General features: G+C 48.7%; 7 protein-coding genes across 7 annotated transcripts; 3 read left to right on the top strand and 4 right to left on the bottom strand.

Annotated features, from left to right (window-relative positions):
- Nucleotides 1-434: 434 nt before the first annotated feature.
- Nucleotides 435-1,314, bottom strand: PEX2_026160 (uncharacterized protein; the record flags this gene model as incomplete). Its single annotated transcript, XM_016739891.1, has 2 exons — nt 435-471; nt 563-1,314. The coding sequence occupies 2 exons, from the start codon at nt 1,312-1,314 to the stop codon at nt 435-437; spliced, it is 789 nt and encodes a 262-aa protein (XP_016596585.1).
- A 1,140-nt stretch (nt 1,315-2,454) lies between these two features.
- On the top strand, nt 2,455-4,124 carry PEX2_026150 (putative hydrolase, alpha/beta fold family; the record flags this gene model as incomplete). The annotated part of the gene is made up of 6 exons (XM_016739890.1): nt 2,455-3,162; nt 3,217-3,377; nt 3,434-3,514; nt 3,568-3,691; nt 3,746-3,874; nt 3,939-4,124. 6 exons carry the CDS (start codon nt 2,455-2,457, stop codon nt 4,122-4,124), a joined length of 1,389 nt encoding a protein of 462 aa, XP_016596584.1.
- Nucleotides 4,125-4,361: 237 nt separating this feature from the next.
- Nucleotides 4,362-5,018, bottom strand: loc1 (the record flags this gene model as incomplete). Its single annotated transcript, XM_016739889.1, has 2 exons — nt 4,362-4,643; nt 4,719-5,018. The coding sequence occupies 2 exons, from the start codon at nt 5,016-5,018 to the stop codon at nt 4,362-4,364; spliced, it is 582 nt and encodes a 193-aa protein (XP_016596583.1).
- A 399-nt stretch (nt 5,019-5,417) lies between these two features.
- PEX2_026130 (NADH dehydrogenase [ubiquinone] 1 alpha subcomplex subunit 6) lies at nt 5,418-6,249 on the top strand (the record flags this gene model as incomplete). Its single annotated transcript, XM_016739888.1, has 4 exons — nt 5,418-5,460; nt 5,567-5,628; nt 5,805-5,951; nt 6,130-6,249. The coding sequence occupies 4 exons, from the start codon at nt 5,418-5,420 to the stop codon at nt 6,247-6,249; spliced, it is 372 nt and encodes a 123-aa protein (XP_016596582.1).
- A 395-nt stretch (nt 6,250-6,644) lies between these two features.
- Nucleotides 6,645-7,372, bottom strand: PEX2_026120 (DNA-directed RNA polymerase core subunit RPC19; the record flags this gene model as incomplete). The annotated part of the gene is made up of 4 exons (XM_016739887.1): nt 6,645-6,778; nt 6,860-6,936; nt 7,062-7,153; nt 7,259-7,372. 4 exons carry the CDS (start codon nt 7,370-7,372, stop codon nt 6,645-6,647), a joined length of 417 nt encoding a protein of 138 aa, XP_016596581.1.
- A 2,371-nt stretch (nt 7,373-9,743) lies between these two features.
- Nucleotides 9,744-11,203, top strand: PEX2_026110 (uncharacterized protein; the record flags this gene model as incomplete). The annotated part of the gene is made up of 2 exons (XM_016739886.1): nt 9,744-9,946; nt 10,003-11,203. 2 exons carry the CDS (start codon nt 9,744-9,746, stop codon nt 11,201-11,203), a joined length of 1,404 nt encoding a protein of 467 aa, XP_016596580.1.
- Nucleotides 11,204-11,978: 775 nt separating this feature from the next.
- On the bottom strand, nt 11,979-13,075 carry rrp36 (putative pre-rRNA processing protein; the record flags this gene model as incomplete). The annotated part of the gene is made up of 2 exons (XM_016739885.1): nt 11,979-12,890; nt 12,941-13,075. 2 exons carry the CDS (start codon nt 13,073-13,075, stop codon nt 11,979-11,981), a joined length of 1,047 nt encoding a protein of 348 aa, XP_016596579.1.
- Nucleotides 13,076-13,585: the final 510 nt, after the last annotated feature.

Below are 13,585 nucleotides of genomic sequence, written 5' to 3'. Positions count from 1 at the left end.
ACGCTGAAACGACGCTCACTATACAATATATTCTGACAAAAGTCGTAAACGAGAGAAGAAATGAACCCCAACTGGTCCACCAACTCTTTATGGTTGTGCCAAAGCTCCCAAGGCCTCTCTTGCAGCTGGATATATCCGTTAAACCATGTTGATGTATGTGTACAGTTGGTTGATGGGTGAATTACCTATTCCAGAATCGATGATTTCCTGTTCTATACTCGGCGCGAATGAGAGCGCTGGATGTTCACGCACTGTCCACGGACACAACTCGTTGCAGTTTTCAACACTGACTAAAGGTTCGGCTGGATGGATTCTTTGTGCTCCCCAAGCCATATCAGGAGTTGCTCCTGTTCCTCCAAGGCTTCTTTGCGTCCAGAATGAATATGTCGCTCTGCCCGATTTTTCAGAATGGAATGGTGATTTTCGTGGACATGTCAACGTCGTGTCACACGCGCTGCAGACTGATATCCGCTTGCAGGATGAGCAGAAAGAGTCAAAAAGGCGACATATAGTGGTTTGATGAACGCTCGAAAGCCACAGGTCGACTGATCGATGTGCACACCCGAAACGGGGTGTCATATAATCTTCCTTGCCAACTTGACCCGACTCAGTGGTGAGTTCATATTCCGTGCGAAGAGTCAGCTGGTTGTCGGCATTGATTTCTGGGAACAAAGATGTCTTCAGTTCGGTTGGGCCATACTGCTCGGTGCATGTATGCCAGCAGTAGCTGTCGTCAACGGCGGCCCCGAAATTTAATTTCAAGGGCTGCAGTGCCGCCTGCCGCACTCGAACATGATCTGCGAGATCGAGTTTGTCGCGGAAGGTTAATTTCTTGCATGGGCACAGGTCGACAACCCCTGCTAACTCTCCAACATTGCATGTTCGAGTCTCTGGCTTCCGCCTCAGCTCTCGAGATGAGAATGCAGCTCGAGGGTGGAGTTTCAAACACTTGGAGCATAGTTTCCAGCGGGAGTTTTCCAACAAGTTGAGGAATAACCACCGGGGTGTGACAAAGTTGTGTCCGTTGCGGTAATGGTGGAAAAGCGGCGCAAAGTCGCGACTGAATCGGAGGGATTTAGAGAGCAGGATGTCTCCGGAGATAGCGAACATGCGCTTGTTGGTCAGTGCAAGAGCAGCCTCCGGCAGCACTGTCAGATGGGATATGATCTCCAACAACAGCTCGGTGGGTAATTCCATTAGGTAGCAACGGCCATGGCCATCCTCCTGTTGCTTCTTCGCTCGTTTCGGCGACCAGGCTCTCATTTTGATCATAGTCTTGAACTTATTCGTGGCACGGTGTAGACGATCGGACATGTCGGACGAGGACTTTCTTATTAAAGTCATGGGTGCTTGGTTCCAAGGTCGTTGCAAGATGTTTGATGACCAGGCCTCATGAGAGATTTGTGAATTCACAGTATGGATGGTGGCGTTTCAACTGTGACTATCATGTTGTAGTAGAAATCAAACGCATCGTGTGACGAACAGTGTTGCATCCCCTTCAAAGGAAAAAGAGAGAAAGTATGGATCCTTTGACCTTGAAATAGTCTGCTGGAAGATAAAGGTTCCCGGAAGCGGACCATGGGACTGGGTCACAAAATATGGGTGTTGATGTTATCAGCATTACATATAAAGAAGAGGAGGAACTGATCATTGGTGGCTCAGCCCGTTCTTTGTCTGATGATCCATATGCAGAACACCGGATATTTCAACATTTCAACCCTACATTTATCTAGGTTGATTATAAGAAGGACATTGCTATTGTCGGAAGACATAGGGATTTCTCCCTGTGCTTCGCGCCGGAAGGAAATTTAGGGCTTCCGCATGCGGAAAGCGGATTCCCGCATCGAGCATCATTTCATCATCACTTCATATTCGGCGGAATGCCCTCGATTTTCCCCAACTTCACCAGATAAGGTGTGCTTTCCTGCATCAAGTCTGGGCTCAGGCCCTGTATGCGCTATGACATCGTCAAGTGACCACTGGCGTATGACAAAAAAGCCCGCATATTATCAGGTGTGCCCGCTCTGCCCAAGTGGGGCCCGAGCCCCTCACAATCATGACTAAGCCAACATTAAAGCTCAGATCACCTGATAGAATATGCATAGATGTATGCATCACGTGCAGTGGCATAAAATTGGCTTATTCACCTTGAACCATGGAAAATTCAAGCATAACTTTTTTTTGCCGAGGTCTGTCTGGTATCAAAGATTGTTATCCTGGATCCTGGGATCCAGTATTTTGCGTTTTTGCATTTCTGCTTTTCAAGCCAGTTTGTTTGTTTGTTTTTTCTTTCTCAAGAGCATATTAGAGTTGAACGACCTTCATTCGGATATCCATTTGTGCATCTGCTCAATTTCAGCATTCTTTGGTGTTTAGAAACCCCTCATGCTCGATCTCATTTCAACACTTCTGAATTCAATCCCCCTATCAGTCCTCTTATCTGGGCTGATCGCCATGGGTTTGATTTCATGGCTTCGTCCCAAGGGCCGCATAGCTTTCTATCACGCCAAGGACAATAAGTTGACATTGACCAAAGTTTCTGGTGCCTCAGGCGCTAAAGAACAAACCACGTTTGTGGATGTCTGTCGGTCTGCAACACCAGAAGCATGCAACCTAAACCCTTTCTTGTTCAATGGGCACTTGCAGACTTGCTGGACCACTGTGAAATATGACACTGTTCCTATTCACTACAAACGTAAAATTTTCGAGTCAGACAGCGCCGCGTTCTCCGGCCACTATGCCATGGATTTCGTGGTCGCGCCATACGAGATTCCTCAAGACCCGGAACTTACTGATCAAGCGAGAAAGTATACACAAAAGTGTGGCTTGCCGCCACGAACATCGCTTTTCAGCCAGGACGAATTTGCTGCGTTGCCCTCAGACGACACCAAGCCCATGCTTGTGCTTCTTCATGGTCTGAGTGGTGGCTCCCATGAAATATATCTGCGGGAAGTCCTAGCACCTCTCGTCAAAGATGGTGCCTGGGAAGCATGTGTTGTTAACTCGAGAGGATGTGCAGAGACCAACATCAGTACCAGTGTTCTCTACAACGCCCGAGCTACCTGGGATGTTCGCCAGTCTGTGAAGTGGCTCAGGAAGCAGTTCCCCAATCGTCCTCTTTTTGGAATTGGCTTCTCACTCGGTGCTAACATCCTCACTAATGTATGCCCCCCTGTAAAGCTGACTTCCTACACATTTCGCTGACATACCATGTAGTATCTGGGAGAGGAAGGTGACGCCTGTCAATTGAAGGCAGCCGTGATTTGTGCGAGCCCATGGAACCTGGATATTGGTTCTATGGTACTGCAAAGCACCTGGCTTGGCAAGGAGGTATACAGTAGAACCATGGGAAACAGTATGAAGAAGCTCTTTGAAGCGTGAGTACCTATCTATTCGGCTAATGTGAAAAGTTAACTAACCACATGGAAAATAGACATGTTGATCAAGTCTCCACAAACCCTCGCATCGATGTTGATACCATTAGAAACATTACCTACCTCCATGAGTTCGATCGGTAAGAAAATTCGTTCTGCATCTCAAAACGAATATGATTCTAACATGCAACAGAGCTTTGCAATGCCCGACTTGGGGCTACCCCACCGAGGGAGCGTATTACCGTGATGCCACTTCCACCGATTCCATGCTCGCTATCAGAATTCCTTTCCTTAGCATTCAAGCAGAGGATGATCCTGTAAGTTATGAAAGTTTTTCATGTCAAATATGAACACATGGCTGACTTTACTAGATTGCTTGCCGAGAGGCTCTGCCCTACCAGGAAATGACCCAAACACCATACGGAGTCATGTTGACTACATCGTGGGGAGGTCATCTAGGCTGGTTCGAGCTCGGAGGGGACAGGTGGTTTGTCAAGCCGGTATGTAATTCCCAACTAGCCATTGGCATCGAAAATCAACTTTGTACTAACCCCGTTCCTTCAGGTGGCAAACTTCTTCAACACAATGGCACGGGAAATCGACACTAGTATCCCTGGTGTTGTCGAACACCCCGAAAGACTCCCTGGAAATATTGCCAGCCACACTGGCGCCAACAAAAAGCCCGATCTGGCACCTAAGCCTGAATACGTCGCGATGCGACGCAAACTCGCACTACCTTTGGGCCTGTAATTGGCTGCCCATCAAACATTTCGCATTCCCAACCAACTGCTACAATCACCAACTCGAAAGCGACAGGGCATTCGCGGTTTACAACGGGCGAACCATTTTCGGTTTTTTTTGGGATTTCTTTTTTGCACAAATGATGTTTCTGTTCCGATAGACATAGATTGATAAACCGGTGAAAACGCCGAACCCCGACATCTAAATACATAATCAAAGTATAGACACAAATCTTCAGACTTTTGTTCAAGCAAATGCAACGGCCTTCTTCTTTGATCGCCCGGGCTTCGAGATACTATCCTTGATACTCGTAGGCTCCGAGGCCTTGTCACCACCCTTGCCCTTCTTCTTTTGACGGATGGAATCCTTGACGTCGTCGAACTTGTTCTTCCTCTCCTTCATGCGGGCCTCGGCCTCAGCTCTCTTTGCCTCGCGGATCTCTTCTAATTGACGTGCCTTCATCATCTTGGACTCGATTTGACCCTCCTTCTCGGCGTTCACCATGGCGAGAATTGTCATCATACCCTCCTGTAGGTGATAGTATTAGTACCAGACAATCATATAGTGTAATCAATATAACAGAGCATGAGAGGCAAAACATACCGCATCATCGACAAAAGTCTTGCCCTTCTTCTTGCCCTTGGGCTTGATCACTCCAACAGGTGTGATTTGGTTCAACTCGGGCAGATCCAGCTCCTTCTCGGTGTATACCCTCTTCTTCTTTTTCTTCAAGTTTTCGTTGGCAGTCCGGGGCTTGGTCTTCATTTCCTTAGGCGGGGGACGCTTGGGACCATCTTTCTTGGCCGATTTGCTGACGCGCGAGGCAGAGGACAGGCTGGAAGACTTGCCACCCTTAGCACCTCCCTTGGCGCCTCCCTTTGCACCTCCAACGTTAGGAGCCATTTCGCAGCGCTCGAGGAATTGAACGGTTGATTGAGTTGATGTGAGGTGGACTGAGAGTGGAATGCAAAGATTGATAGTGTGACGAGAAATGAGTTGATATTACTTCAACAACCCAAAAAGAACCGAATAACCCTGTAATATTATCAGAGATATCGAAAAATATTCGACGGGAAAAAAACAAGAGCAGAGAAACGTCGCGCAAGACGGTCCGATGATCCCCAAATTCGCAAAGATTTTTTTTGAAAAGGCAGGCGGTGAGAGAGGCCCATTCCACCACCAACCTCAGATCGAAACCTCCACCCTCATAGCTCAGGAACCCACGTTCAATTCTCCCCCCGACTTCCTGCACCCAGTGATTGAACCGCACTGGATTGAGTGGGCACTCAACTCTCCTCCAAAATGACTATCAACCCTACCTACCTGGCCCAGCGCACGCGCTCCTGTACGTCCCTTCCACGCCCGATGCGTTCCGCCGTCCACCCGGCGGGATCGTCAATGGAGTCTATCCCACCTGCGAAAAGGTGCTAATATACATATTCGTTTTCTAGCTGTCAACTGGGGCGATGCGAAATACCGAGTCCTGAAGTCGTACCGTGAATGGCTCCGCGCGGTCAGTTTACCCCGAGATCCCAGGCCGAATACACCTTCTCCCTTGATATGCTCTTTTCCTCTGTTCCTGGTGGATATCGCAGGAGTGGATTGACTAGCTATCGCTCTTCTATGGCTCATAAAAGCTACAATTTGACCCCGCAACGGACTCAGCTAACGTGATATCACCAAATACAGTCCCCGGAGATCCAGACCATGTACTCCCTGGGCATGCCCGTATCCGCCATCCGCACCAAGATCCGCCAGGAGTTCGAGAAGCACCGCTATGTCAGCCAATTGTCCGTCGTGGATGTGCTGTTGTACCAGAGCCACGCCGAGTTCCAGGTTAGTCCAGTCCACCCTCTCTGTCCGGGGATATATGATATGTCTATTCGACATACGGATTCTTTCAAGAAGACAACTGCGAGAAGCTAATGCTGCTTCTCCTCTGTCTCTATTTGATTATCCATTGTCGCAGTCACCCGCAATCCCAAGATTAAATACTGACATCATTTCAATACAGGAAACCCTTAACTACTGGAAGCAGCTTTCTCATGTTATGAAGTACTTCCGCCCAGAAGAAGACCCTGGCGCGCGGCTACCCCGCAACTTCGTCTCTGGTTTCCTCGAGGGCCGCAATTAAAACCCTCTTTCTGCTCCTTCTTTCTCTCTCATTTCCTATCCTCTTCATCTCGTTTCTGGTCCGCGAGGTGGCAGTTCAAGGAACTGCGCCATCGATAGACATGATGTGTATATATTGTCTGAATAAGCCATTCCATTATCTTATTTCGTTTCTGACTAGTTTCTGCACAAGCCTAGCTCTGAGACTTGATGCCGATTCTATGACAGCACAACCACCTTAGCAATATTAGTTTCGTAGAACAAATCACACGAATAACTCTATCTTCATCAAGTATTTCTTATAAATATATATACCAAAGAAACAAAAACAAGCACTTCTCATGCCCGAGATAGAAAATGTACTTTTCCCTCTATCCAGAAACGCCAATTAAATAATACATATGCAAATAAGTCAACTCATGCCTCCATACGGTTACCACTCTCCGCATTGAACTGGTCACGCGAAGCAGTGAACTTCTCCGTTACGACATCGCACAGATCCATCAGATCATTGAAGCCCTTCTCCAGAGCCTCGAGAGCAGTAGTAGTGTCTAAACCCATGCAGTCAGTAAAGATTCATATACAACATTCCGCCAATAGACAAGAAAGTAGGAGAAGTAGCAGAAACATACCGTTAGTCTGGATACGGACGTTCATCTTCGGATCCGAGGGGTGGGGAATGGTGTAACCGCAGAACTCAACGGCAGGGCTATTCAATAAGTCAGTTACGATGTTCATGTTCTCCCCAGACCAGATCGAGAATTCCAATGCTTGTGAGAAAACACCCGGTACGAAAACCGAATCTAATCTCGCAAGCACAGCGCATATACTCACTTCTTCATAATTGCGTAACGCAGCGCATTGCCCATGGTGTGGCCTTCGCCTTCGAATTGGAATGAAGCGGCGGTTTCGGTAGCGCCGGGGAGCTGTTGAAAATAATGGTATTAGCTTGGTGTTTTGTTGTCTTTAGGCATATCCGAAGATCTATCAATCCTAGGATTCAATCGGATATCCGCAGAGCAGATACGTACCACGACAATCTGTCTCTCCTCGAGGATGGGGTCGTTGGACTGGGGAAGCTCGGTGGGCTGCTCTGCGTCGACCATGGACTGGTCCAGATCTTGAGAGTGGACAGATTCAGGCATTGTGTTGGATTTGGTGAGGTGTGTGAGGTATGTAGGTTTGATCTAATGAGTTCGACGCTTTGTCGAGGGCTGTTCGAGTGGATGCGGAAGTTGGAGTTGGAGTTGGTGGCTGGTGGCTGGCTGGATTGTGATTTGCAAGACAGTAGGTTAATGTCTTTACCGTCGTTTGGTTTGAAAGGTCGAGGTTCTAGCCTAACAAATTTGCGCGATCTGGATCTCCAAGTCGAAGATTATCGCGAAGAAAAAAAGGTGGGTTATCGATAGTCGGTTCTCACCGCCTACTCTTTTTGGCATCTATAAAATTGTGTTGGTGAGATCTTGTCTTTTGTGAAGATAAAGAAGGTGATGATCCTTTCTAGAAGCTTGTGGATATTAGATTTGTATAGAATTATTAGTTGTGTATCGTTGTGTGTTCAAAAAGTTGCTAACCTATGTTGTATGGGATCACTACTCCTTACAGTCTATGCCTGTTAACCATAGTCCCCCACTACAAAGTACATATGCACATGATAATGCTGAGAATTTGGTTCAAGTATAGAGCCTCTTCACATGCAAGATTATATACTCTTCATGTCGGAGTATGAACGATCTATTCCTACTCTGTACCCACCTGCAGCACCTACATATGTATGTAGGTATGGAGTACGGAGTACGGAGTAACGAGTTTGATAATATACAATGTCCACCAACAAGGATATGTCTCTCAGATAGATTAATAAAAGAGTGCTGACCCATTTGAAAAGTTTGAACGGTTCCAGTAATAAGGGATTTATGAAACAAAGGGCATGTTGGGCTGAGGCTTTGTATGGAGTACGTATCCAAAGGATTTCCAAGGGCTCCATAATGGCCCCGGGGCCCGAACTTTGGGAAAAATATAAGCCATTTGTCATCTTCAATCCCCCCGGTAGACGCGTTCATGGGTACTCCGTACTTTGTACATAAGTACATAAGTAGACATGGGCATCACCTATTTAAGAACTACACAGATGATATGCAAGAGCTGGAACCCGGGCACGCACCCATGGTCCGTGCATTTACGAACGCAGGGCCATGACAGGCCAATCGAGTGGGCACCTCTAATTTCAGTGACCAGGTTGGATGGTGTTAGTGTATTCCTAGGGAGTACAGAGTATTCTGCATGGAGTAGGGATTTCCCCAATAGGGCAACCTGTGAGCAGGATCTAAACTGGATCAACTATAAAGTAAACTGGAACAAATATTTTTTTTTCTCGATCAGTTTCAGTTTCGGTTTCAGTGGTGTTTAGGGTGTTGTACCCGCACAGGTGACTTGTTTGGACGCCACACACTAGTGGCCCCTTTTGATATAAGCGCCCGCTGCGCCTTGTTTGACATATAACGCTGTGGGAGTGGATGGAGGTGATGTGACTTGTTTTTTTTAATCATTTTGTGTGTGCTGAGTTCTGCGGGATTGTGTTGGGGGAATATGATTCGATAAATTTGGATAATCAGCAGGTGCTAGTAATATTTGCTTGTTATACTACTGTTAGAGAAGGGATCCACAATCCTAATAGGCGAATTATAGAAGGAAAAAGGGAAATGGGGCTGGAAATGATATAATCATATAATCAGTAGGTGTCAGGTTCTGAAACTATTGAATAGAGAAGTTAATAGTACGGAGATTTATATTAAAGTATACTCCGTACGGAGTACAAAGTACTCCATAGTACTCTATATTACTCTATATCTTAAGTAAATATGTAGTTTATATACGTATACTCCGTATAATAAATACTAAAATAATAAAATGAACGGTGGACCCCCCTGGAACAGAAACACATCGTGTCTCAGTTTGGATCCACCAGGAAAGTCGGGTATCTGGTACTTAGCTGGGGAGCCCGCTGATGCCTCTTTCCCCTCTTTGTGCTTCTTGGGATTAACGTACTGGGTACTTCATTTTAACTTACACTACTCCGTACTCCATACGGGTTACGAAGTACTTAGAGTATTACCCCCTGGATAGCTTTGGATCTCATCTCCATCTTTCCCTTTTGATTTTTGATTTTTGATTTTTTTTTTAAACTCCAGGGCCCAGACTACTGAACCCCCCTCCTTCACATTTCGTCCATTTCTCTCGCTTGTAACTTCTGGACTCCTCTTGTCACACTGCCGCCTGACGCCTAACCGCCCTTCTCTCCATCTTTGGGAGATTGTTCTGCTCTCCAACTTGGATATATCGACCTGGCCGATCCCACGTTTCGATCCGCTTTCCGGACTTTGCCCGCATCGATTCCAGATGCCCTTGCATCCTAAGGAGATTTATCAAGTCAATACACAGTGAAGTACTTCGTACTTGCACCATCACTTGCGTCGTGATACCGTACCCGGAGGAACTCGAATCATCGTCTCCGCCATGTCCACCGCAGTTGCATCCGCAGCGGCGGCCCCCTTGTCATCACCACACCCTACTCGCAACCCTAGCCCGAGAAACCTCCCGTCTTTGGCTCCTCCGAACAATATCCCGTCCAATTTCTCTCCGCCCCGAATGTCCAAAAGCCCCAAGCATGGATCCGCGGTACACGGTTCCCCGACCGAGAAGGGAGGTCCAGCGTCTCCGTAAGTTGAGAGATTCATCATGGAATCGGAGCTTCACATACTGACATTATCCTCAGATCCCAAGGTGGCACCGGAGGCCCACAAATTACTGTAAAGAAGGAACCGGGTTCCTCCCCACGGATGCAGAGTCGGCCCCGGCCTCGGAAATTGGACCTTTCGACTAGTCTACCATCCTCCAGTGGTTTGTCCGTTCGTCCTCCAGGGGGACCTTTGACAGCCTCGATGCAACATGTAGGCCTGGCGTGTCTGTCGCCTGGTTTCCAGACCCACGATCCGATCATGCGAGAGCAGCTGCAGCGCAGCCTCTCCGTGCGGGATCAGCAACGGTCGATCATTGAACAGCGCATGCAGAGATCCGCCAAGGATGATGGCCCGGATGGTATTAAGCCTTCCGAGTCGAATTTGATGGGTATGCCCAAGACCGGAAAGCGCAGACCTCCGGCCGGCCTATCCATCGTCCCTCCATCCGCCTCCCAGTTCGCAAACGAGCGAGTCATCCAATCTGCTCCGCTACACCAGACTTTTACTGGCAGGTACCAGCCACAGCCATTGACCCGCCACGTTGTCAATCAGAGCCCGACCTTGGGCTCGACCTCCCACATGCATCAGCTGCCGGCGACCCAAACAAACAATCGTCTTCCTCCCCTCTCCGACGTCTTCGGTTCCGATACATTGGGTCGCGACCGGGATTCTGGACACGTGAATATGCACTTGAACGCATCGAGCACCAACTCCTCCCAATCCAACAACTTGGCGCCGATGCCCTCCCCTGGTCTGCCAGGTACCATGTCCCAAACTCCCAACCGACCGCGCGAATACCACTCAGCCGAAGAGGCCGTGCAAGAGATGTCCGGTGGACGAGAGGAGCTGCTGCCTCGTATTGTCCACTATGGAGGACACCAACCTCCCACCCCGCCATCCCCACAAATACTCCACGCAGGCCCCAAAACCGCGCCTCTTGCCCCGGAACCCCAAGCGCCCAACGGTCCCCCTCCTGCCTCCTTTGGTATGTTCGCTCCATCCGATGTTACAGCACGCCGGCGCCCTCGGAGTGAGTATGAACGCGACAACGGAAGTCCGCCGCTGGGTCATGGCCCGGACTCTCAACACCGGTCCAACCCAGCTGCCATGCCCGGTCCACATGCTTCGTTCCCTGGGCCTTTCGGCGCAGGAAGAGACTCGCCCGAAACGCAGCGGAGAAAGAAGGATGAATTTCTGGGTCTCTGCGCACGGGCTTGGGATCTGTTCCACTCGTGATACGACATTGCTCTTTTAGTTTCAGACGCAATGCCTCTTGGGGAGGCCTAGGATTGGCTTTGCTTCGGGGGTTTCAAGTAATGATGGAATTTGCTTGAACCTACTTGCTAGCAAATGTCCGACCCAACAGATCATCTCCGATGCTATCATCTTATATATCATTACATCTGAGGAGTTTGCTGCCTTGGAATGCAAAGACCTTTGATGCTATAAGTCCCAGGCACTCATTTGGTCTTATTGGCAAGTCCAATTCCAAATGATTCCATGCCTGGGCAAATGTGAATGTCCGCTATCCCCCGACTCATCCCGGACGATCGAGTCGGGAAACCCTTCCCACTACACCAATGATGCTTGCATCAATATCATGTTATCTATGCTACGACAGTATTGGCAGGGCACCTTGGCACCCTGTAAAAATTTTGTGTTCGGGTTCTTTTCTGCATCAAGTTTGCTTTGGGCGTTGGGGGTTCTATGCTTCGTACTATACCTTTTGGACTTGTTTTTGTGAGATAAAGCATCATGGTAATGAGTTCTCTGCCTCTTACTGGCCTTTTTCAAATGCCTTCTTTTCTTTTCTTTGCAACTTTTTGCTCTTGCTACCATATTGGTCGTCAGCTCCGAGACTGGTAATCCTAATGGACACATCACTCAAGATCATACAGACAAAATACACATACCCGTGGACATGTAGACAGATATTGAATATTCATATGCATAATACTATGTGCTTTTCATTCCCAGACAGATCAACGCCATAACCCAATACAAAAAAGGTCTACTCCAACCTCCGTCTCTTTCCCCCGTTAGGCATACCCCCATCCTGACCACCACCACCACCCTCAGCCCCCCTCCTCTCCCAAGGCATCTCCTTCCTCTCCTTAGAAGTCATCTTCTTCCGCCTCCTCTCAAGCGCCTTAGCCCGCTCCCTCGATCCCATCTCCTCATACTTCCTCTCAAGAACCTGCTTCTGCAACTCCGAATTCTTAAGATAGTAAGGATTAGCCTTCTTGCCCTCCCGAATCAACTGCTTCTCCCGTTTCTTATGCTCAGCCTGCACATCCGCCTCCCGCTTCTTATTCTGCGCAGACCGCAACTTATCCTGCGCCCGTCGAATCTCCCCCTTAAGCTTCTCCTTCTGCTGAAGATTCTTCGTCTTCCTCATCTGCTCCTTCAAATCATTCAGCTCAGACGCCCGGTACTCGTCCAGGAACGCATACGCAGTCCCGCCATGCGGGTGTTTCCCAACACCGCTGTGGCCCATGACCGCCGCGTCGAAGCGCGGGTCTCGGGATCGAGGAGCGGGAGGGAGTTCGACGGCTATGCGCTTGCGTGTCACGGCCCGTTTGGAGGATTGCTCCATCGGTGCGTGCTTGGAGGTTCTTTTCTTTTCTTTGGTTTTGGTTTTCGAGGCCGCTTCGAGCTTTTGTTCGCGTGCTTCGCGGAGCTTCGTACGGATGTCGTCTAGTGTTGAGGATGTGTCGTCTTTAGATGTGCGCTTTTCTTTGCGGTTCTTCTCGCGCATTGAGGCTTGCGCTTTGGCGAGCGCGCCGAAGGAGATGTCGGCTAGTGAGGCTTTGAAGTCGTCGCCGGAGTCGTGCTCGGATTCGGGCTCTTCTTCGTTGTCGGAGTTGCTGGCTTCGGACTCGGAGCCAGTGCCTGTGCCTTCGGCTTCGGAGTCATCTGCGGGCTGCATTGTTTGTTAGTTGTGATTCTGAAGTAAACGTATGGCTAGCTTACTGATTGCATGGAACCGTTGGATTCGGCATCAGAGCCATCCTGCGAACCATCCTCGGAACCTGATGCCTCGGAGAAGACCTCTTCATCTTCTGGCCGAGCTCGCACTCGGCGATTGAGTAGATCGGTTATAGCCATTTTGTTGTTGCTGTAGTTGGAAACCCCCGCGGAGGAAGAAGAACTGCAAAAAGAAAAATATTGCCGCTCGGGGCGGTGTGAGCGATAAGAACTGATTAGATGTTTTTCGCGATGATCTGATGTTGCGACGGACGTTCTTAACTGATTTGCGTTTGTTGTTTTTATAAATGTCCCTGAATGCTCTGAGTGGTCGAGCTTTCCCTCACTTCCCACTGATAAATTCCTTGTCGCCTCACTCTCAGCCTCTTCCCAGAGCAACCAATCAGGTATTGCCTCCACTACTATCCGCTACGTGGATAGCATGTTTGCCAATTGTTGATTTATTCTGACTTGTTATTAAATAGCTTCGCGCACACGCAGTGTCAAATTCTGGCGCTCCAAAATCACGACTTCGGTTCTCTACTTTACTCTCGTCACGTCCCACGTCCTTCAAGCTGTCTCGCGCAAACAAAAGATCGAAGCGTGCGTCTAACGCCGCGGAACTCGAACACCAGTCGAATTCGATCCCGC

The sequence above is a fragment of the Penicillium expansum genome (genome assembly GCF_000769745.1).
Source record: "Penicillium expansum strain MD-8 chromosome Unknown contig69, whole genome shotgun sequence".
NCBI classification, from domain to species: Eukaryota; Fungi; Ascomycota; class Eurotiomycetes; order Eurotiales; family Aspergillaceae; genus Penicillium; species Penicillium expansum.
The sequence above is the reverse complement of the archived record's forward strand: the minus strand, read 5'-3'. Positions and strand labels throughout refer to the sequence as shown.